Genomic DNA, 22,262 nt, shown 5'->3' with positions numbered 1-22,262 from the left:
GTTCAGCCCGCAACCCTGAAACCCCCATAGCAAGGGGAAGTTTAAGAGTCCCTGCCCCACCCAAGAGGTTGTTAGCAGCAGGGAGCAGATTTAGAAAGACTGGGAGAGGACCTGGAGGAGGAACGGGGAGCAGAGAGAAGGGGGAGGGGTGCGCTTGCTCCCTCAGGCTTGGGCCCACACCAGGGCCTCAGGGGACAGGGAAGGAGACACTCGACAGAGGCAGAGACGCGGGTGTGAGACCGCGGGGAGGCTGGCAGTGGCGGCCTGTCCGCCTTGGGTTTGATTCTGCTCCTTTCCTTCCTGACCTGCCTGGCCTCTGCCCTCCCTGTGGGTCCCACTGGCAGGGGCCTTAGACCGGGGCAGATTTATGGTGCTCAGCGGCCCCGCTTGGTCCAACCCTGTTTAGCTGGGCGTTCACCCACATGTTCAGTTGGAAACTATTTATAACTCTATTCTTTCTCTTCTCTTTATTGCACACGAGTTGTGTGTCGTTCTATTGAAGGGCTTACACACCAAGAATATGTTGTCTTGATGTGTGGACGGCAGAACCCATTTAGAGCTGGCAGTTTTGGGGTTCCCGGGGTACCCCTTATTCTGCCTGCAAACCAACAGAGTGGGTAAGAGAGAGGGCCTGGCTGCCTGGACGGCTTCTGGGGTGCAGCCCTGCATCACGCACGCGCTGGGACGGGCAGTTGTGCGCTGGGAGTCTCGCTCTGCTCCCTGCCAGCCGCGGGCTCCGGCGTCCCTCAGCCCTCCAGCCTCAGCGTCCTGCTCTGTAAAGGGGCATAATCACCCTGTGTTTCGTTGGGCTTGAGCAGCCGTTGGTTGCCTTCTGGGAGACTGAATAAGGAGGGGTCTGTCCTAGCAGTATTCATAAAGGGTAGGGAGCTGGAAATACTTAACATGTTTAATGATAAAGCAAAGGTTGAGCAAGCCGTGGTCTCTGAATCGAGGTCCCCGCTAAGTAGTTTGTTTAGAGGGTGAAGAGCACCAGAATCCTGTCCTCACCTGAGTGGGGAAGAGAAAGGGGGAGCAGAAACCAGTGAGGCAGGGCTAGAGGCTGGGGGAGGGGTGCCTGTGTAAGCGCAGCCTGGGACTTTTGGGGGGCCTTTCTACACTGGCTCTCCGATTCCTTGATGGGGCTGAGGGCGGGGCACACACCACAGATGAAGATGCTGACATCAGGTGTGGGTGTGGATTCGGGAACAACAGGAGGGAAAGCTTGGTCCTTCCTGGAGGGGGCTGTCACTACAGCCAGGGTAGAAAACAAGCGGCATTTCTCAGGGGGGCCACGGTGGGTGGGGTTCCGGGGCTCACAGGATAGCGGCCAGCAGCTTCACTCCCAGGAGTGTATATGCCACCTACACCGTTGAGTCCTGGTCCCACGAACCCAAGACAGGTGTCAGTGTGTGCAGCATCTGGGTTGGGGATTCCATTCCCCCCAGCTATATGAGCTGAGAAGGGTCAGGGGGTCTTTACACCAGGAAAAAGGGCACCAGGCAAGCAAACCCAAAGAATGTTCTACAGGTTATTTTACGAGCTCACGTGTGAACACCGAGGCGGAAAGTGTTGTTATTTCCCTGCTCTAGAGATAGGAGACTCAAGTGCAAAAGATGGTGATAACCGCACAGAAGGTTCTGGTAGGGGTCGAGGCACCACAGAGATAAGGCGCCTGGCACAAGCACAGGCCCAGTAAAGCTGATGATCTCGGGTCTTTTATCATTAGGCCAAGACCTCTGATCTGGGTTCCCGGTTTCTTGGAAATGAGCAGACGGGCCTCCTAACCAGAACCGTGGAGAAGGGAACCTACAAACCCTGGCTTCTCGGCAGCTCCTTCTGGGCCAGCTGGGATGCTCGGGGGGGGGGGGGTCAGCGGGTCCCTGGTCTTCAGGGGCTCCAGCCAGACCCACCCACCCCAGGGAATCCAGCGGGAAGCCCGCCGGGCCCAGGGGAGGCAGGCGGGAGGGTTAAGTGTCCACCATTGTCTGTCTTCTCCTCCCTGGGCCAGCTGCCCCCCCCACCCCGTTCTTGGCAGCTGTTCCCCAGAGGTTCATCTGGTGCTAAAAATAGGCTGTGCTTAGACACCCTGAGGCTCCAGCTGGAAACATGAACAGCAGTAACCAAGTGCTGCTGCTTACCCTGTCCCCCTACACAAAGGCCTGCTCTCCAGGAGGCTGAGGAAGGCGCAGCTGGTCAACAGCAGGGGAAACTGAGGCTCGAGAGGAGCCTCACGTGAAGGAAGCGGGGCTAAGCTTGAGAGCCAGCCTCCACGGGTACCCACTCCAGTCCTCCCCTTAAGCAGCAAGAGGGGAGGCTGTCGGTGCATGTGGTTTCCAGCGCGCAGCTACTCATGGAGCGAGGCCTGAAGGACCATATCCCCACCTGGCCAGGGCTGTCCACACACCATCTGTGGACTGGGGCGGGGGGACAGAGGAGGGACCCTAGAAACATCACCTCTGCCCTCCAGGTTGCCAGGAGGGAGGACTTTGTGAAAATGTATTTGCAAAACTTTTAAGCCCCGTGCCTGGGAGACAGTAGGTGCTCCCCCGTGGTGGGTGGTTTTACTTCTCCGTTCCCTTGGGGGTAGAATATCTGTCTGGGGGGCCGGGGGAGGAAGGAAGAATGATGGATGGACATGAGGGACGTACATGTCTTTGGGGTTCCCTTGGGGAGGTGGCCCCTGAACTGCAGGGTCACCCACAGCAGCGAAATGCAGGCCTCTAAGTGACGCTCTCCGAGGCGTAGCGGGGTGCTGTGGCAGATGGCGCAGAACCGGGGTGTCGGCTTAACCGCAGGGGGAGGCAGTCCCCTGCACCCTTTCCACTCACCTCCCCCGTGTTTCTTGGACACATCTTGCCCACAGATGCTGGGGCTAGTGTGGGGCTCAGAAACCAGGTGTCCCCCCAAGGTGAGCCCCTGACGCTGCCCCCCAAGCACGGCAGGATGGTGTAGAAGGCTCGAGTCAGAAGGAGCCCCCCCCCACCCCTCAGTGTCTTCCCAGGGGCCCCCCTTTACTCCCCACACCACCAAAGCCTCCATATCTTTCTGTTTCCTGCCAGTTTTTAATGAGCTCATTATCCTCTTAAAACCCATTTGGCACCCACTTAGAGAAAAGATGTGTTGAAATATAAAAGAACGAGAAGGGAACAACAAAAAAGGACCAGACCTAGAAATATCCTCAGAGAGACAAGAAGCCACAGGGAGCGTAGTGCTGAGATCTCCGCCGTGTCCAGGCAGCAAAGGTGCCTGGAGGTCCATGTGGACGGTCCATGTGCCAGCAGGGCAGGTTTCTCAAGACCGACTATGTGCCAGATGCTTTTCCTGCAAACCTCCGCAGTATATCTTTTGGGGTGCCACACATATGCCCAGTTTATAGGTAGGGGGCCTCCTTGTTGAGAAGCAGGGCTTGCCCGTCATGGGGCTGGTTTTTGGGGCACTGGCTGTGCGGTCTCGCCTGCACACCTCTGGAAGGGCTGCTGCCCCTGGGCATCCCATGACGGTTGCTGGTCTTTTCTCATGCTCACCCAGCTGCAGAAACATCTGGCATGTGTGTGATCTACAGAGAATTCTATGGATTCCCGGGGTGCACAGCCCATGCCCAGAGTTTTTCAAGCTTACAGGAGTGTCAGTGTGGCCGTGAACACTGAGTGGGTCCCCAAATACTTTTGGGGGACACAGTCCAGACTCCTGAGCCTGGTGCTCAAGGCTCCACATGGGCTGGATCCTCACCACGCGTCCTTGCCACGCGCTGCCTGCACAGGGACTTGTTCCTCGTGAGGGTTCTTCCTCTTCCTGGGGTGTCCCTTCACCCAGAAAACTGAGCAGCACAAAGACCCCTCCCAGAGGAAGGGCTCCTAAGGTTCACCTCCCCGTCTCCTAGGGTTCACCTCCCCATCCCCAATGTGGGTTCAGACCCTCACTTCCCTGAGCTCCCACATCCCAGGGTTTCTCACTCTGGGGTCATAAACCCCCAGAGACTAAAGCCAAAATCTGGGGGCTTCTGTGCACAGCGTCTTTTCTGGGCACATGGCTGTAGTTTCATCAGATTCCCGAAGGACAGCTGTGTGGTGAGAAACACAAACTGTGAGGCCAGGTGTCTTCAGTTCACAGTCCAGCCCTGCTGAGCTGCTGTGTGACCCTGGACAAGTTACTTCACATCTCTGAGCCTCATTCATCTCTTCGTAAAACATAGCTCTCCCTCATTGAATAGTTTTAAGAACTGAATCAGAGCGTGTGTATGCTTGGAGCAGTATCTGACACGTGATAAGTTCATTAAACATTAGTTATTCATATTAATTGCTTTTTTACATTTTTCATACAGATTCTTATCATTCTAATTCAGTGGTTTCGTGTAGGCATATTTACTTATTTATTTTATAAGATTTATTTATTTATGCATACAAGAGCTGGCATATAGGCCAGAGTGTGTGAGAGGATTCACCAGAGAGAGTGGGGAGCAGAAGAGGCGGATCCGCTGAAATACACTGCTGAGGGGAGCAGAGGGTGAGACAGGAGAGGTCTGCTGTGCCATGTGGGTCACTCCCTGGCAGGGGATTGAACTTGTGCTGCAGTGGCTGTGGACAGCTTCACAATGCTGAGACTTAACTCCTTGTGCCACCAGGGAGGCCCTACAGTGATGGTTAAGCTGCAGTCTCCCTCAGTGGACTGAACCCTCTGAAAGGAGGGACTCTGAAGTACTTAACTCTGCAGCCCTTACACACAACACATGTTGTTAAGCGAACAGAGGAATGGGTGGATGAATGGTTAGGTAGAGAGTTGGATGAACGGGTTATTGCAATTCAGTGAAGGGAGAGATGGATGAGTGAATAGATAAATGGCATATGTGTAGTGGATTGATGGATGGATTAAAGAAGGTTTGATGCATGGGTGGGTAGATGGTGATTTAATGGATGGATGAGTAAGGGGACTGATGGATAGGGTAAAGAATGATGGATTGATGACGGAGTAGTGGATGAACGGATAACTCCACCTCACAAGATTATGGCTTCTTGACTGTTTACTCCTCTATTCCAAGTGCCTAGAACAATAACTATAGCACATAGTAGGTGCAAAATGTTTAGGTTTTTAATGAATGGGATGACGTATGGGGGACCCGAGGACCCCAAGTTGAACTCTCATGCTATTGTCTGGGTTTGGAGGGACGTCGCCCGTTGGCCAGCAATTTGAATCCCACGCATTGACCAAGATTGTCATGGGCCCCCCTGCTGGTGGTAATGTGAAATAGCAACTGCCTCACACTATTTTCTAGTTTACATTTGGGTTTCTTCTTGATTGATGATCTCAAATGTTGCTCAAAGGGCAGTGGTTCTCAATCCTGCGTGCTCATTACTATCATCTGAGGACACCTTCTACCTTTGATTTCCCCCTACAATCAGACATTCTGCTTGGAGAGGTCAGGAATCTTGATACTTAACCAGGCACTCCATGATTCTGAGTCAGATGCTCTCGGGTCATGCTCTGAGGAGGTGAGTCCCGCTGGTCCCCAGGACGCTGTGGAGATGGGCTGCAGCTTCGGGGGTTGTCTCTGAATTGAAACATCCAGGGCAATCGAAACATCCAGGACTCAAATCTCAACTCCACCATCTACAATTGTGTGAGTCTAATTTCCTCATCTGTGAATTGGGAAAATAGTGACCTCCTTCAAGAAGACTGGGCAGTATAAATGAGCAAAGATGGATAAAGGGCTTGGCACAAATCTGGGCATGCCATAGACGGTCAAGACTGAGGAAAGAGTATGTGACGAAGGGGTCCGGCTCCCCCCCCCCAACCCTTTTTTCTCCTCAGATAGGGGAGAGGGGTGTGGATTTGATCTCTCCTGCTAGGTTGGGAGCCCTGTGAGGGAAGAGATGCTCTCTTTGGTTCACAGCTTTATTTTCATCTCCTGGGATAGTCCCTGCTACGTGACAGTTGCACCTGGAGTATTTATTGGGGTCGGAGATGGGGGAAGAACACATTTGATCTGGTTAAGTATCAGCCAGATCCAGCAGGCAGTTCAGCAAGAACCTAACAAGTATTTTTGGTACCATGATGTCGTGTGTATTTGACAAATATATAGTGTATATGGGAAGCTTGTCCCCAAGTGAAAACCCAATAGAATTTAAATAGCCTGATCCCCGGTTTGGTTTAAAGAAAACGGCAAAGGAGTGTTCTAGAAGCCTCGGAGTAGCTTCTCTCCAGTGCCACTGGTTGCGCTGGCTGTTGGCTTCCTTCCCCGGTCCAGGTTCTGCATCCCTCCCTTAGGAAAGTTCAAGAACCCTTTGAGCCCTGGTCTCTGAGGAGGCTTCTCATGCCCATGTCTGCTGTTTTGCAGGTAACGGCCCCGGGGCCTAATGCTTGACCGGATGGAAACCCTGCAGCCTCTGTTTCTACTGGGTGGACACGCGGAGGTTGGTTTCCAGCTGTGGAAGAGATTAGAAGTGGAAATTGTGCAGCTGGATGGGCCCAGGAGCTGAGAAGAGCGAGAGGGAAGGAGGTTGCTGGACGCCTCCGATCACTGTTTTCCAGGTTCTGTGGGAACTCTCTGAGGCATCAAACAAGATGTAGGGGAATGGGACCATCTCTCGGGTATCTCAAGCCTCAAAACCACCTCCCAGCCCAAAGAAGCTCGCCTTGACCTTGGGAGGGCCGGTGAACCCTTGGCCCTTGCTCTTCGCCTCAGCCTTGTGCCAGGCTTACCTTCCTCTCCTGGACATGGTCATCACCTTCACAGAGGGAGTCTGCCTGGGGTTCCATTCCTAAGGGAAGCTTTGGAAATAAAGTCCCCCCCACATCTCATCCCTGACCGCCCCAGCGAGCCCCTGTGTGTCAGTCCGGAATGATCCTGCTATGGCCAAGCTCTGGTTCAAATTCCAGCGGTACTTCCGCCGGAGACCCGTGCGTTTCTTCACCTTCCTGGTACTCTACCTGACAGCCGGGAGCCTCGTCTTCCTTCACTCTGGCTTTGTGGGTCAGCCGGCCGTTTCGCAGAACCGGGTGGATCCCGCTGCCGGGGCCCCGGCTGAGGGCGCCGAGCTGCCCTTCTTGGGTGACCTGCATCTGGGAAGAGGTTTCCGGGACCCGGGTGAAGCCGCCAGCACCGCCCGCCGGTATGGACCCTGGTTCAAGGGCAAGGATGGGAACGAGAGGGCCAAGCTGGGAGACTACGGTGGAGCCTGGAGCCGAGCCCTCAAGGGGAGAGTCGTCAGGGAGAAGGAGGAGGGGCGAGGTAAGGGTGTTTGCCTTCTGGAAGGTGGTGGAGTCTCGGGAAGGGGTGCAGGAGGAGGGTAATAGCATCAAGCTGCGGGCGCGCAGTGTGCAGGGGCCAGGCACAGTGGGCTTCACTACGCTTCCATTTGCCAGGAGAAAATGAAAACTCAGAGAGGTTTAGCAGCTTGCCCAAGGTCACACAGCTTGTGAGCAGTCAGGCTTGGGTTTGAACCCCACCTCTATCAAGAGTTGAAAGTCAGACCCTCCCTGCAATCTTTTCCAACCCCCGCAAATACATGTGAAAATAAAAATAGCCAACATCTGTTAAGGGCTCTACAGGCATCGAATCATTCCCATACTCGTTGTGGTTAAGTGCTGCGATTCCCTCTTTAAAGATGAGGTGACTGTGGCACCAAGCCCCCGAGGTTACACAATGTGTGACAGAGCGTCAGCTCCACCTCAGTCCTCTCCGTGCCCAGCTGGATCCTTTGGTGATGGTGCCTGGGGGGCATCATTGCCTTGGGCATGTTCTGTTGCCTTTTTTTTTTTCCTTGCCTTTTATAATCAAAAAGAGCTTTTCTTCATGAGTGCACTATCTCATTGGATGTTCACTGGTCTTTGTGAACCAGAGCAGATCCTGTGTCCAGGTAACATGCGTGGAGGTAACATGTGAGGCTTAAAGAAGTGCAGACGCTGGCCCAGGGCCACAGAGCTGGTGCGCGCTGGGGTGGGAATCACATCTGTCTGACCTGAAAGCTTGGCTCCTTGCTGCCTCCAGTCTCTTGACATCTGCCGTCTGACCAAACTGCGGGGGACCCTGCGAATCTTGCAGTTTGTGAGAGTAAAACCAATGGGTGTTTCAGGAATCAGGCAGATGGTTTGGGAAGACCCACCACTGACCAGGGAAGGGGGAAACCTCCTGGGTCTCAGCATTCCTGGCCACAGGTCACTCCTCTGCTGTGATTTGTGGAAAGCCCCAGGACCCTATCCTGGAGCACACAACACCTGTTTTGGCTCAGAAACCATCCCAGAGACCCACCTCCCGACCCTCCGGAATTTCCTTGGATTACCCCTTCAAAAGCCCAGTGTCCCTAGGGAGGAAAAGGAGAAGGCAGCAGATGGAAGAAGAGAAAAGGTACTTGGATTTCTCAACTGCATCTCAACCAGTTGTGAGTCCCAGGGAAGTGGCTTCACTTTCTCAAGCTCTGTGAAATGGGAACAATCACTTGTGCCTTGTAGGCTTCTCTTGAGAGTTCAATGAGACAGTGGGTATGGAAACACCTAGAACAATGGCTGGGACATGTAGGTTCTTAGAGGGATCAGGAAATTCTCACAGATCTATGCAGGAAAGGGCCCTCTGGAGTCACAGGTGAGGTGTGAGGTGCAACTTTTGTCACAAGCCTGCACCTTGAGATACACTCCTAATGGTGTGTAGGATAGATTCCAGGGTCTCCACCGTGGCTCACCTCTCCAACCTCATCTTGTAACCCACTCTCTCCCCACCTCATTGGCTACTCACTGCCTCGCTGTCCTGCTCACTATTCATTGAACATGCCAACCCCGACCCAAACTTCAGCTCTTTCCTTAGGCAGCCTGCCATCTAGAATGCTGTAGCTCCAGATCTTTGCATGGCTCCCTTCCTGCTGGGCCCTTCCCCCCTTTCTGGTTACCTGTCAAGCCTCACCTTCCCATAGAGTCCTTACTGGACTATTCTAACTAAAGTGGCTTTTGACTCTGGTCACAATCACGTTTGCAAGTTTCATTTTTGACACAGCTCTTATCACCACCAGCGAGCATGTCGATGATGTGTCTGTGGCTTGTGTACTGTCTGCCTTTGCTCTACAGTTTCTGCTCCATGAAGGTGGCCTATGGCTTCTCCTGTTGGCCTGTGTCCTATCAGCACCAGGGACAGCACCGACCACAAAGATGGCGTTCAGTGCCGTCTTGTTGAATGTCTCCAATCTGGATGGACAGCTCAATAACACACCTCTGCCTCTGAGGTGTTTTATTAGGTCATTTATTAGGTATCAGGTCGTTTAATAGTTGCTGTTATTGATAACAACTGTAGTAATAGCTGCTATCCATTGAATTATCATGGGCTTAGATGGTAAGTGTTCCATTGCTTTATTTAATTATCACAATAACTCACAAAAGTAGAGATAGTTGCCATCCTGTGTCACAGATGGCAAAAGTTCAAGTGGTCAGATCCAAAGGCCACGTTAGTTAGAATAGTCCGATAAGGACTCCATGGGAAGGTGAGGCTTGACAGGTAACCAGAAAGGGGGGAAGGGCCCAGCAGGAAGGGAGCCATGCAAAGATCTGGAACAACAGCATTCTAGATGGAAGGGCTGCCTAAGGGAAGAGCTGAAGTATGGATCAGGGTTGGCGTGTTCAATGAAGAGCAAGAAGGACAGTGAGGCCATCTCTAGTTTTCCTCCAGATCTCTGCTTAGCTCATTTCCAGGAAATCGGCCCTGACCTCCCTCCAGACTTGGTAAAATGCTCCTCCTTGATCCTACCTGCCTGGCCCCTGAGTGAACTGTGTGGCCATGCTTGTCAAGGTTCCCTTGTAGAGTGTGATCTCACAGCACACTTGACACAATGACATTTGCTCTAGGAATGAACTTTCATTTATTCATCCTCAGTCTACCACTGCTAGTGTTTATTCCTTTTCCTTGGGCACCTGCTTCATGCCAGCCACTGACAATTGGCTATTTGTCTTATTTGAATGGAACAATACATGTCAAATGCTATCACATCTCCTACTTATAATTATAGGTCATTTAATAGTTGCTGTTATTAATAGCAATTGTAGTAATAGCTGATATCTATTGAATTATCTTTATGGGCTTAGACGATAAGTGTTCCATTGCTTTATTTAATTATCACAATAACTCACAAAATTAGAGACAGTTGCCATCCTTTGTCAAGATGGAAAAAATTAAAACCCAAACAGAAGTCACTTACCCCAGGTGGCAAGTGGAGAAACCGAGGTTAAAGCAAGGTCCGTTTAATTGCACGGCTTACAGATTCTGTGCCACACTGACCCCCTGGCCCTGGAAATCTTCTGTATGTCATAAAATATACAGAAAGAAGGAAATAGAAGATAAAAAAGATGCTCTGAGCCAGAGCTCTCAACAGGCAGCCTGAGGAATCAGGCGGCATTATTAAGAAAACACAAATCCTGCCTGTCCTTGATTAACTTATTCAGAGTTCAGCGAGGAAGGAAAACATATTAGATTAACGCTAATAAAAATGAGACGCTTCTCTGACCTGATGCTAAACACATTTGGTTTTTCTCTGGAGCTGGCAAGAGCTCTGCTTGATGCAGTGACGTGGTGACGCGGGACTTAAACTGCAAAGGAGTCAGAGGCCCTCCCGGGCTAGGGGAGGAGGAAGGCACTGCTCCCGGGCGGGATGGAGCTGCGCTGGCATTCTGGGTGGCATCAGCATCTACACTGTGTCCACCACCTGCTGGGGCCTTTGCCTCACATAGCTGGTGAGAGCCCTCCTCTTGAGCAGCCAAATCAGGGTTCAAATCCAGGTCCTGCAACTTGGCTGTGCAACCCTGGGGAGTCACTTCACCTCTCTGAGCCTCAGTTCCTCTTGGGATAAAAAGTCCTATAACATTCGATGCCTACTGATTACATAAGATAAATTCTGGGAGTGCCAGCTACTGCTCTAAGCACGTTGCAATGATTACAACACATCATCCAGCTAGCAGAGGGGATAAACAATATTGGGAACCAAGCAGTCGGAGTGTGCACTGAATCTTAACCACTACCTCACCTTACTTCTCAGCACACGGTGCTCAGCACAGTACCTGGGACACAGTAAAAGCACTTAATACCATTAATGTCCCTTTCTATAAATGTGCCACCACACTAATAAAAAAAAAAAGCACTTAATACATGGTCACCATTATTACTAATACCATAATTTTACCAGCAAAAACAGGTGCAAAAAAGGGGAAGTGATTTGCGGAATGTGACAATCCACTGGGGGCAGAGCCAGGAGCTGACCAAGTTTGGTTTCACAGCCCATGCTGTTTCTGTCTCTTCCAGATTACAGGCAGGGTGGCCTGGGCATGCCAGAGGGCAGGAGCAGGCGTTTTGGGAGGCCACAGGGGTACCTACTTCCCACCTCCTCAGATCAAGCTGCAGTGTCTGCCCGTAGTTTCCACCAGCATCACATCAGGGAGAAAGTGCCCAGCCCCCCTCCATAGACAAAGAAACAGAGACTCAGAGAGGTGTAGTGACTTATCCAGCATCAGACAGCTGCTAAGGCAGAGCAGACTCCGGCCAATTCTGAGGCCAAAACCCTAATTCTCTCTCTCTTTAAAGGAAAAGAGCTGGGGTGTAGACCAGAGGTGTGGGAGGTGGGTGAGAAGACTCACCAGAGACAGAGTGGGGAGCAGAACAGGCAGATGTACTGAAATACACTGCTGAGGGGAGCAGTAGGTGAGACAGGAGAGGTCTGCTGTGCCGTGTGGGTCAGCTCCCTGTTACAGAGGCTGCTGAGAGCTGCATAGTGCTGATATTTAACACTTTGCTCCACCAGAGAGGCCCTCAAACCCTAATTCTTAACCACAGAGCTAAGAATTAAAGTGTAGAATTTCCAACTGTGGCCATTCATACATGCATTCAGCCACATGAAGTGTGCACCTGTGTGCCCAGTCCTGTGCACTTTCCGATTGCTTCGGTTCAAATATTGTTTATCCCCTCTCCTAGCTGAATGATGTGCTGATTCCGAGAGTCCACCTGGAAGGACATTCCGGGAGGTAGAGACGCAGGATGGTTTCAAGCTCCGTTTCCCTTCTGGGCATAGTCACAACACGTTGGGGGAGAGCAGAAGAGGCAGGCAGATAAACATAAATGCATATCTTCAAAAATGAATTTCTTTCTGATTTGCAAAGTGACGCATACTCTCGGTGGAAAGTGAGAACAGCCAGGGCACCCTGTGGATGCTCACAGCTGCCCCGGACAGCGCTGCGGGGCGGCACCTCCTGTCCCCCTCCAGTGTGTCTCCATGTCCGTGCGAGACAGCCATTGTGCCCTGCTGTTTCCCCACCATCACGCTTTCTCGTTGCATCAGAAATTCTTTGATGTTGACCCTGAAGAATTTCTAATTTGAAAAAGTCATGGACAGCACTTGGAAAGTTGTTGTGTTTGGTGGGTGAGTCACAGGACTCTGGGCCCCAAGAAGGGCTTCTGTTCGGTTATGGAGTGTATCATGGTTGCCTTCCTGGAGGAGGAGAGAGTTGGGGTGAGTATATAGGATTTAAAGATCTTGACCATGGTGAGAGAGGCATCCCTTCCACACAAGGGACACCCAGATAGGAGCAGGAAATTCCATTCCCTGCACGACAAAACCAGATTCCGAGAGTCCACCTGGAAGGACATTCTGAGGTGCTGGAGAGGCAGATTCTTGGTCCTTCTCTACGTCAGGCCCTATGCTGGCCTCAGCGCAGATGAACCTCGCTTACAGTCATCCTCAACAGCACCCTGGCTGAGGCTTCAACAGAAATGTGAGGCACAACAGAAATGTGCTCTTATGCAGGGCTGGAGCCCAGAAATACACACTCCAGATGTTGGCAGGGACATGGCTTTCAAGGGCTCCAAGGAGGCTGCAATCCATGCCCTTCTCCAGACTTCAAGGTCGCCAGTAGCCCTCAGCATTCCTGGGCTTGTGGAGCTCTGTCTCCATTTGCACCCTGTGGTCCACGTGGGTCTCCAAGTCTTCCTAAAGCCATCTTACAAGGACATTGGTGATTCTGGGTCAGGGCCACTCGACTCCACTGTGACCCCATAACCTAAATGACACCTGCAATAACCCTGTTTCCAAATCAGGTCACCTGCTGAAGCCTTGCACTTAGAACTCATCATAGCTTTTATGGGGCGGGGTGCATATTTCAGTCCATCGCACTGCTGCGTTTGATTCCCACCCTCAGGTGGGAGCAAGACATGTCTATCCAGCACTTGAGCCATGCTGCAAAGCTACTGCAGTGTCAGGATTCAAAGCCAGGTCTGGCTGGCTCCAGAATTGCTCGCTCTGTAGTGCACTGTAATGCCTCCTGCCTGGGAGCGCACTCAGAGACAGTAAAGGCGAGGAACACAAAGTAATACATGTTTGGCTATGCTTTTAACAAATTACCCTTATTGAAGAGTGCGAAAATTTTGGAAGAGGAAGATTAATGGCAACAAAAGGAAAAGGGAAAGAAAAAAACACCACCCAGAGGTCTCTTTTCCAGATGCCTGCACCCTCCTGGCCTCACCCCTGGCTGTTTTATGTGTGTGAGATAAATCACCAGGCTGGGGTGACTTTGCCAGTTCAGCATATTTGGATGACTGCGGAGATGAGCTGATAGACTGTGTGAACGCAGCTATGACTCCACCTTCCAGGGGCCTGTGATTCTGTTCCTGTTTTACATACCTGGCCTCCCCCTGATTCTGTCACCGCTGCAGGTGCGTCCTTAGACTTGAAGCTGGGCCTTTGTGAATGGTTGTCCAGCGGGCTGGCTGTAACCATGCCAGGGAGCTCACTGCTCACCGGGGATGGAACTCTAAGGGCAAGGGCTTGGTTGTGTAGGTCGCAGTCTGCTGTGCAAGATGGGGGGGGGGGGCGGTGGTTACTAGGGAGCCACCAGCCCTTGTCCAGCACAGGGAAGAGACTGACTTAATATCCACATCCTGACCCACATTAAGAAAAGGCTGAGCATTAAGGAAAGGCTGTGTGTCATTTTCTACCCCCTGTGGGCAGATAAAAGCGCAGAGGGTCACCTTTCATGCAGCAAGTCTTGGAGCACCTGTTGTGTGGGGCTGTCTCAGCCAGACGTCTGGCCTGGCGCTCAGGTGAGGGAAGGCGGGCATAGCACTGAAAAGCCCGGGCTTTTGGGCTGCTGAGGCCAAGTCCCAGCTCGACTCCCCAAGGACCCTCCATGTCCCATCCTCCCTGAGACGTCTCCTCCTGAGCTGAGTCTGACTGTGGTATGTGGGGACGGGCAGCTCTGGGGACTTCAGGTCTGGGGGAGTATTGGGCTTGACCCTCACAGTAGGGTGGAGTCAAGTGACTTAGTTTGAGTTCTAGAATATTCATCTGTGCTCCATGGGTAACACGTGAGAGCTGAAGCTAACTAAGAAAATGCACCATGTACCAAACTCCAGAAGGGGCTGGGGTTGTAAACGAGTGATTCGTGTCCTTCTCTCACTCTCCTCTGCTTGCCTCTTCCTTAGTTTGGTTCTCCCATACACATTTGCTTTGGTGCCAGGGATTATGGCCGTTGGTAGCTCTGTGCTCCCAGAATGTCAGGGTCAGAACCCAAGGAAGACAGAGTTCATTTTCTCAGCTTTCATCTGTCAGAATCCAAAGAATGGGTCATGGCCTCCCCAATGTGTCATCGATTGCTTGCCAGCGAGAAGAACAGTATGATTGACCTTGGCAAGGTCAGCGTCTCCCAAGGACAGGCTGGGTGAGATGTGTAAGTAGGAAAATAAGAAGAGCGTGTGCTTTAAAGGTGCAAACCATGCCACTGGAGTGACCCCTTCACTCCTCGGTGCACACACACTCTCGCTCCACTAATTCGATGGTCCGGATCTTGTCTAACACATGCGCCTCCCTCAGCCGAAGGGGAGACTCCCCGGGCCCATCTGCCAGCCCAGCAAAGCCATCAGATCTCTCGGCAGCTCTTCAGGACCCTGAATCCTCATGGCCAGAAGGAAGCAAAACCTCCCCCCCGGGGAGATGGTTGGGGACAGACCCAGGCTTGCCTTTCAAGTGGCAGGCATCTATGCGGTGACATAGCTTCCGCTTGCACTTAGAAAGAAGCGACAAAGCAAGGCCGTGAGAGGTAATGGGTCGAGGCAGACACATATGCCCATTCCAGGAGCTGCTGCTAAGGCAGATGGTAATACCGCGGGGTCGGCTTCCTTGTCTATAAAATGGGTCAGTTGTGACAGTGATACACGACCACAGTGGGCGCACCTCACGCCGGAGAGGGCCAGAGCTGTTGTCGCTCCCCCCCCCTTCTCCATGTTGATATGATGACAGGACCTCATGTTACCTGCCCCCTCCCGTCTCCTTCCCGCCCAGTGTCATCCCTCCTCCCTCCCTCCCCCTCTTTGTCTTCCTGCCACCCTAGGGGCCTCCTGGACACTGTCCCCTGGAGACTGAGGAGCCAGACCAGCGCACGGCCTTGGGTGCTCTGTCCCAGCTCAGGTGTGGCAGCCTCTCGCTCCAGGCCACAGGGTCGTGGCTCCATCTGCGACAGTTGTTGAACAAACACAGTGACAAGGCCGGGCTGTCACTCGCTGATGTGCTGCTCCAGGGAGGCGATGTTTCTTTTAAAGGTGGACTGTTCTTCGTCGGCCAGATCGCCTCTGTCTGATGAGAGAAATGCAAGGTGGCCAGGGTTGAGGCGCATCTCCAGTGGGCTGAGCGTCCCACTCTCAGCAGGGCAGCGGAGAGGCTGGGCTGCTCTGGAGAGCTGCGTCTTCTGTGGCGCTGTCCTCCTCCGGGCGGGAGGGAGAAAAACCGTAGTGAGGCAGACAGCAGCCTGGGGGGTGGGCAGAGTGGGCAGCCTTTCCTCAGTCATTCTCTGGGGGCTTCTAGCTCCCAGGGCTGCCTCCACCCCCTCCCATCCCCACTCCCTCCCAGGTGGAGAGGAAGGGCTCTAGGTCGGGGTCCCACGGACCTGAATATGAATCTTCATTCTCGCACCAGTTGGCTGCCTCTTCACCTTTCTCCATCTCTAACCACCCAAGAAAGAGTGGGAGAAACCAGTGTTTCCCACGTCACACAGGGCTCCGCAAACATCCCTGGCTGGAGAAGGAGCAAGCGTTTCAGAGCCCGGGCTCGAGCCTCTTTGCCTGGGGCCCTCCTGGCTTCACACATACGAGCTGTGTGTCCTTGGGCAAGTGGCTTAACCTCTCTGGGCCTCAGTTTCCTCTTCTGTCTAGGATGTGAATACGAGTGGTTCCTTCATAGGGTCATGGTAAGGATTCGGTGAGATCATATGGGTAAAGCACTTGTCAGCGATCATATCCAAATAATAACAATAATTGTAAGAACAGACTAAATAAACTGAAAATACTTTCTAAACTGGACATATGCACTCAATTCGTGGGAGAGTTACTTTTTAACCATGAAGCACAAACACATTTGCTACTTTAAGAAAACTAAGTGTGTGCTTTGTAATGGGATGGCTGTTTTCCTTGATCTGGATTTTTCCTTTGCCTGGCTGGAACCACTCACTTGGCTCACGGCAAGTGCAAACTGTAAAGTGCTTGCTCGGCACTGTAAAGGGCCTGTTCCTTATATCAGGCACCTGAACTTTGTGGAGTAATATATGCGAGACTCTCTGGTAGTAAATATCTTAAGAAAGCTTGCAGCTGAGAACGCTGTGTCCTCTGGTAGAGCACTCCAAGCTGCCTGGATCAGGGAGTGACACTCCTCGGGTCCCTGGGTGCTGGCTGTTCCCTGGAGAGCCCAGGGGCTTGACCAGAACCATGGTCGCTGAAGGGTGCCCTCCTCTGCTGGCCTCCAGGTCCACAGCAATACCCATTGGACCCCACTGCCCTCACGGGTCAGGTTCTGCCAGTGCCCAAGGCTGGCCGGCCCTGGAGGGACCTCAGCTGCGCTGCTAGGCTGGAAATGGGCAAGCGGGTGGCCAAGGGACTCTTGCCTCTGTCCCTGCCCAGGAAACTGTCCCCTTATACTCAGCTGAGCAGGGCAGGCATCTACCAGTGAAGTCCCGAGCCAGGCCGCCCTCCAAAGGTTTCTCCTCTCTCTGTGCTTCTGACTAGCAGGGGGAGTTGGTACCAAAAGGTCAACAAGGCCCTTAACAGATGTTACTCCTTATAACCCTTCCAGCTTTGCACCCAGCCAACTCTGACTTTTCTCCTCTCCCTGAAGCCAAGTACATCGGCTGCTACCTGGATGACACCCAGAGCCGGGCCCTGCGAGGCGTGTCCTTTTTCGACTACAAAAAGATGACCATCTTCCGTTGCCAGGACAACTGTGCCGAACGGTAGGGCCCGGCGTCCCAAGCTGCCTTCGTGACTCCCTTCCTCCTCAGGTTCCTGCCTGGGCTGTCCTCTCCTGCTCCACAGAGGGTGTGGCGGAAACCTGGGCGCAGGAAAGGGCAGTGCAAGGAAACACGTGTGCGCGTGTGTGTATGTGCGTGTAAACGACTGGGTTTGTTTGGAAATGGGCCGGGAGCCTGATTGTGCTGCTGGACGAGACTGCGTCTAGGTGTTTGCAGCGTGCAGGTGAACTTGATACCACACATAATTGTCTTAAAGTGGTAGGGGCCGTGTGGGCAGGGGTCTCTCTGCAGGGGTCTGGAATTGTGCTTGTGTGTGTGTGACATGCACAGTTGGGTGTGAGCCTGAGAGCATATGTTTCCCAGCAGAGAATCCCCTGTGCCTCTCCCAGGGGGAAGCCCCCGTGAGGATGGTGTCTGCCAGGCTAAGGAAAAAAGTCCACGTTCTAGGTTAGAACTGGCTTTCTAAGAGTGGGTGAGACCCCAAAAGACTGGCAAGCAGGGACAAGACGCACAACAGCCCAGGCCTGGGAACCAGCACTGCTCTCTGAGGGCACTGTGGGGTGAGCAACCTTCTCCCCCTGCCTCTGGGCCCCATGACCATGTGAAGAGGCACTAAGATTCTCCCCTTCAGACTCGCTGGCCGGCCCTGGAGCCCCGAAGCACCGAAGGACCTCAGCTGTGTTGCTAGGCTGGAAATGGGCAAACAGATGACCAGGGGACTCTTTACCTCTGTCCCCAACTGGGAAATTGTCCCCTTTATGCTCAGCTGCCCCAGGAGTCCACCTGGGAAGTCCGGAGCCAGGACGCTCTCCAACTTGAGAGGTTCCCTGCGTGTCCTGCTGTTGACTTGTTCATTTATTTGCTGGCCTGTGGGGAGACAGGTGGATTCCAGAGTCCCTGCCTCGTGGAGCTCAGAGCTCAAGCAAGTAGCTAGGAGATGGCAGTCTTGAGAGATGAGGAGGTAGGAGAACTCGGAGACTGTGGACATGCCAAAGTCCCCCAGTCTACCTGGGGATGTCAGGACAGATTTTTCAGTGGAGGTGGCATTCAGCGTGAGCTTCAGAGGATGAGCCAGATAAAGTCAGGTAGCTCAGCTCAGCTCCTGGGCCTGCCCTCAGGGGTCCTCAAGCAGTTGGGAGAAAAAGGCTTGGGCCACAGCCTGGCAGTAGCTTATACTCACAGGCAGTTGTTTCCTGCCAGGCGCTGTTCTCAGCATGGCAAATATCAGCTCTTGACCCCTACGAGATCCCTGGCTTGTTAGGGTCCACATTCCACACAGGAGGAAACGGGGGTGTGGAGATACCAAACTCGGAGGCTTCCAGGCTGAGGGTGCTGCATGCTGAGGTATATGGGAAGGGGTTTCTGAAGGTTGAGGGATGGAAGACGCCGCACAGAGGGCCCAGGATGATAATAAAGGTGAAATCTTGAGTCAGGTTTCGAAGGACGAGTAGGAGTTTTCCGGATAGTTAGAATAAGGCAGGAAGAAAATAGCACACTCAGAGAGAGGTCCTGATACATCCTAATACCCAGCCTCCCCAGGAGGCAGTATGGGGGTGCATGGAGGGCCCAAGGGGAGCTGTTAGAAGGGGCAAGCTACAGAGCTGGCTGAAATCCACTGCACAGGGTCTTGAATATCAATGAAAGCATCTGGCATGGTCTTGGAGGCAGTGGGTGGGTGGTAGAGAGTTCATCAGGCCAGGGGCTCCATTCATTAACAGCTATTTATGAGACACCCATCAATGCCAGGCACCATCTCAAAACACAGGACCCCCACAGCGTCACAGCCCTCCTGGAGATTATATCCGAGAGTGGGAGACAGGCAGTCTGTAAGAGAAACAAGCCAGATCTTTCAAAAGCCTAAGTGCTTGAAGAAAAAAGAACAGGGAAGCGGGAGAGAGCCTGGTAGGAGGGCGACGTAGGTGGGCGCGTCTCTGGGAAGTTCTCTTGGAGCTCAGAGCTGCAAGGCAAGAAGGAACCAGCCACGTGAAAAGAAGAGTTAGTGTTCCGGGCAGGGAAACAGCAGGACAAAGATTGAAGCAGGAGCAAGCTTGCCTGTTTCAGCATCAGAAAGCTCACGACTGTAGCAGTTTCTCAAGGGAGGAACGGGGGAGGCGAGAGTGAAGTGGGGTGGTTGGATGTGGCCAGGAGCCAGGGTAGGGGTCCTCCCCCTGGAGGGCACATCAGCATGGCCTGGCAATCATTTGCAATGTGCTTGCTGGGGTGCACTGCCATGCTTTGATTCAGCACATTTGGGGGATCCCAAGAATTTGCATCTTGTGTAGTTGTTTGGGACCTAGGTTAGTTCTGAATTTTACACCCAGAGGCACGTTAGAATCACCCAGAAACTGCTTAAATGCTTGCCACCCAGGCCAATTAAGTCAGACCCGCAGGGCATGGGATCCAGACTTGGCATATAAAGAACGTCCCATAGGTAATTCTAGCAGGAATCCAGTTTAAAGAACTGCTGCTATGCGGGTTTGTAGGTCAAGCCATCTGCGAGCTGTGGAAGCCACCCAGGGGGCAGAGGAGAGGTGTGATCTATTTTAATTTCTGAACAGTCCTACTGGCAAGAGCTAGCAGGACCCCAGGCCACAGGCTGGGCTCCTCCATTCCCCTGAGGCATGTTATGCATGCTGGGTAACCACTGTCCCATCATTAAGCATCTTAAAACAACACATCCATGATCTCACAGTTTCTGAGGGTCAGAAGTTAGGGATTTGGGGGTGGCATGAGCCAGGTGATCCTGCCTCGGTGTCTCTCCCCAAGCTGCATTCAGGGTATCAGCTGGGACTGCAGCATTCCGAGGGCTTGACTGGAGCTGGAGAACCCTCTTCCTGGGCTGGCACCCACACGACTGTTGGCAGGGGGCTCAGGCCCTCTCCACCTGGGCCTCTCCACGAAGCTGCCTGAGTGCCCTCACAAAAGGGCCTCTGGTTTCTCCTGGAGAGAGGGGTCCGAGGAGGATGCTAAAACAAAACCTCGGCACATACTGGCTCTCCCACTGCCCTCTATTCAGTAGAAGTGACCCCATATTCATGGAGAAGCAAATTAAGGTTGACCTCTTATTTATTTATGCATCCAGAACTGGGGTACAGGCCAGAGGTGCAGGGGCAATGAGAGGATTTACCAGAGACAGAGTGGGGAGTAGAACAGGCAGACTGATGAAGGACACTGCCGAGGGGAGCAGCGGGCACGTCAGGAGAGGTCTGCCACGCCATGTGGATCACCTCCGGGGCAGGGATTAAATTGATGCTTAAGTGGCTGTAGCTTCTTAGTGCTGTGCTTTAACCTGCTGCACCACCAGAGAGGGCCCTGAACACATTTTTTTAGTTATAGTTTTCCATTTGTTTGTTTGTTTTAGTATGAAAGAACTAGAGTACAGGCCAGAGGTGGGGGGTGGGGGCATGAGAGGACTCACCAGAGACAGAGCGGGGACCACAACAGGTAGACCCACTGAAGTACTCTGCTGATGGGGAGCAGCGGGGGAGACGGGAGAGGTCTGCTGCGCCCTGTGGGTCAGCTCCCTGGCCGGGCTCAAACTCAGACCATATAGGTGAAAGCCTGAACTTTACCCCCAGGAATCAGGAAGGCCCTTGTGAACATGTTCCGACATCACCTCACTTCCCCACCGTGGGGCTCCCCTGTGGAACTCCCTGTGGTTGGGTCTCCCCACGCCCCCGTCTCTTCCTCCTCACCCTTCTTCCTCATTGCCCCTGAGTAACGGTCCTCCTCTTCCTTTGGGGTTGATAACATCCTCTGGGCCTTCTCTTGGGAAGCCCTCCTTCCCTCGCGGGACCCAGTTATAGCAGAGGGGCCCCAAGGGCGCCCTGAGAATCAGTTTGAGAGAGATGGAAACTGACACAGAAGGCGGAGGGGGAGGATGACACAGGCCAGCACTTCTGGGGGATCCGGTCCCCAAGATGCCCGTTTACTTCCAGCTGCTCTGGCCGCACTTGGTCACATGCCAGCAGGGGCGAGCAGGGTGCTGGAGCTGTGAGTCCCAGGGCGGGGTGGGGGGGCTGTCTCTCCAGGGGCCCCGGGGTGTCCAGGACAAAGACACCAGCTGTGAGGTCCCGTGTTTGGCCTGGGGGGGTCGGTGTTCTAGAACCAGGTCTCGGAGTTCCGGAGATGCCACCAGGGTCCGCGGGCTACAGGACTGAGCAGGCGTGTCCTGTGCCCCGTCTCCGCCCCTTCCCCCCACCGCTGATGCCAGAGCCAGCAACACCCTGTTCACAGGTTTCCAGAATGGCACCCACCACGAGTCCCTTTTAGGAAAGGATTCCATGGCCATGGGGAAGAAGTCGAGGATTCCATGGCCATGGGGAAGAAGTCGAAAACCGTATGCTACCTGGATGTTTCATTTTAGGGGAAAGCTGATTTAACCCGCTGGCATGTGACCTCAGTTTTGCCACCTTCCAAGTCTGCTTCCAGCTCCCGAGGACCTGGTGACGCCATTCCTGGGAGATGTTTCCAGAATGAAGGGCGGGCCTCTGGAGATTCCCTGTCTCCAGCTGCAAACAGAGCAGGGAAAGAGGGTGGGGGCGCAGGAGCTGAGGGTGTGTGCGCGTGCGACCAGCGTGCCAAGTGGGTGTGTGCCAGCTTGGTGTGAACATGCACGTGGTGCGTCTCTGTGGGCAGCTACACGGGCGGCGACAGGCGGGGGTGCAGGAGGTGGGCGGCGGGCCGGAGCCCCGGTCTCCCGGTCCCTGGGACACCGCCGTGGCTGGCGGCGGTCCTGGCTTGACGGCAGCTTCCCCCAGGGGTTACCTGTACGCGGGGCTGGAGTTCGGCGCGGAGTGCTACTGCGGCCACAAGATCCAGGCGGCCAACGTGAGCGAGGCGGAGTGTGACATGGAGTGCAAGGGCGAGCGCGGCGGCCTGTGCGGAGGCGCCAACCGCCTCTCGGTCTACCGGCTGCAGCTGGCCCAGGAGGCGGCCCGCAGGTGTACGTGAGTCTGCCAGCCGGCCCCTCGGGCTCCTCCTCCACGCCCGCCACCCCTGCTGCCCTCTCCTTC

At 53.6% G+C, this 22,262-nt stretch overlaps 1 protein-coding gene across 1 annotated transcript in view; it reads left to right on the top strand.

Annotated features, from left to right (window-relative positions):
* Window positions 1–22,262, top strand: part of WSCD2 (WSC domain containing 2) — a 113,401-nt gene that overhangs the window by 51,594 nt on the left and 39,545 nt on the right. Inside the window, exons 2-4 of the mRNA XM_004690968.2 lie at window positions 6,332–7,225; window positions 17,115–17,229; window positions 22,008–22,192. Of these exons, the coding sequence (XP_004691025.1) occupies window positions 6,847–7,225; window positions 17,115–17,229; window positions 22,008–22,192 (679 nt within the window). The 5' untranslated portion in view covers window positions 6,332–6,846. The remainder of the gene's footprint in view (window positions 1–6,331; window positions 7,226–17,114; window positions 17,230–22,007; window positions 22,193–22,262) is intronic.

Source organism: Condylura cristata, unplaced genomic scaffold, assembly GCF_000260355.1.
Source record: "Condylura cristata isolate star-nosed mole 26May11 unplaced genomic scaffold, ConCri1.0 scaffold00029, whole genome shotgun sequence".
Lineage (NCBI taxonomy): Eukaryota > Metazoa > Chordata > Mammalia > Eulipotyphla > Talpidae > Condylura > Condylura cristata.
Note: the sequence above shows the minus strand (reverse complement) of the source record. Positions and strands in the feature narration are given on the sequence as shown.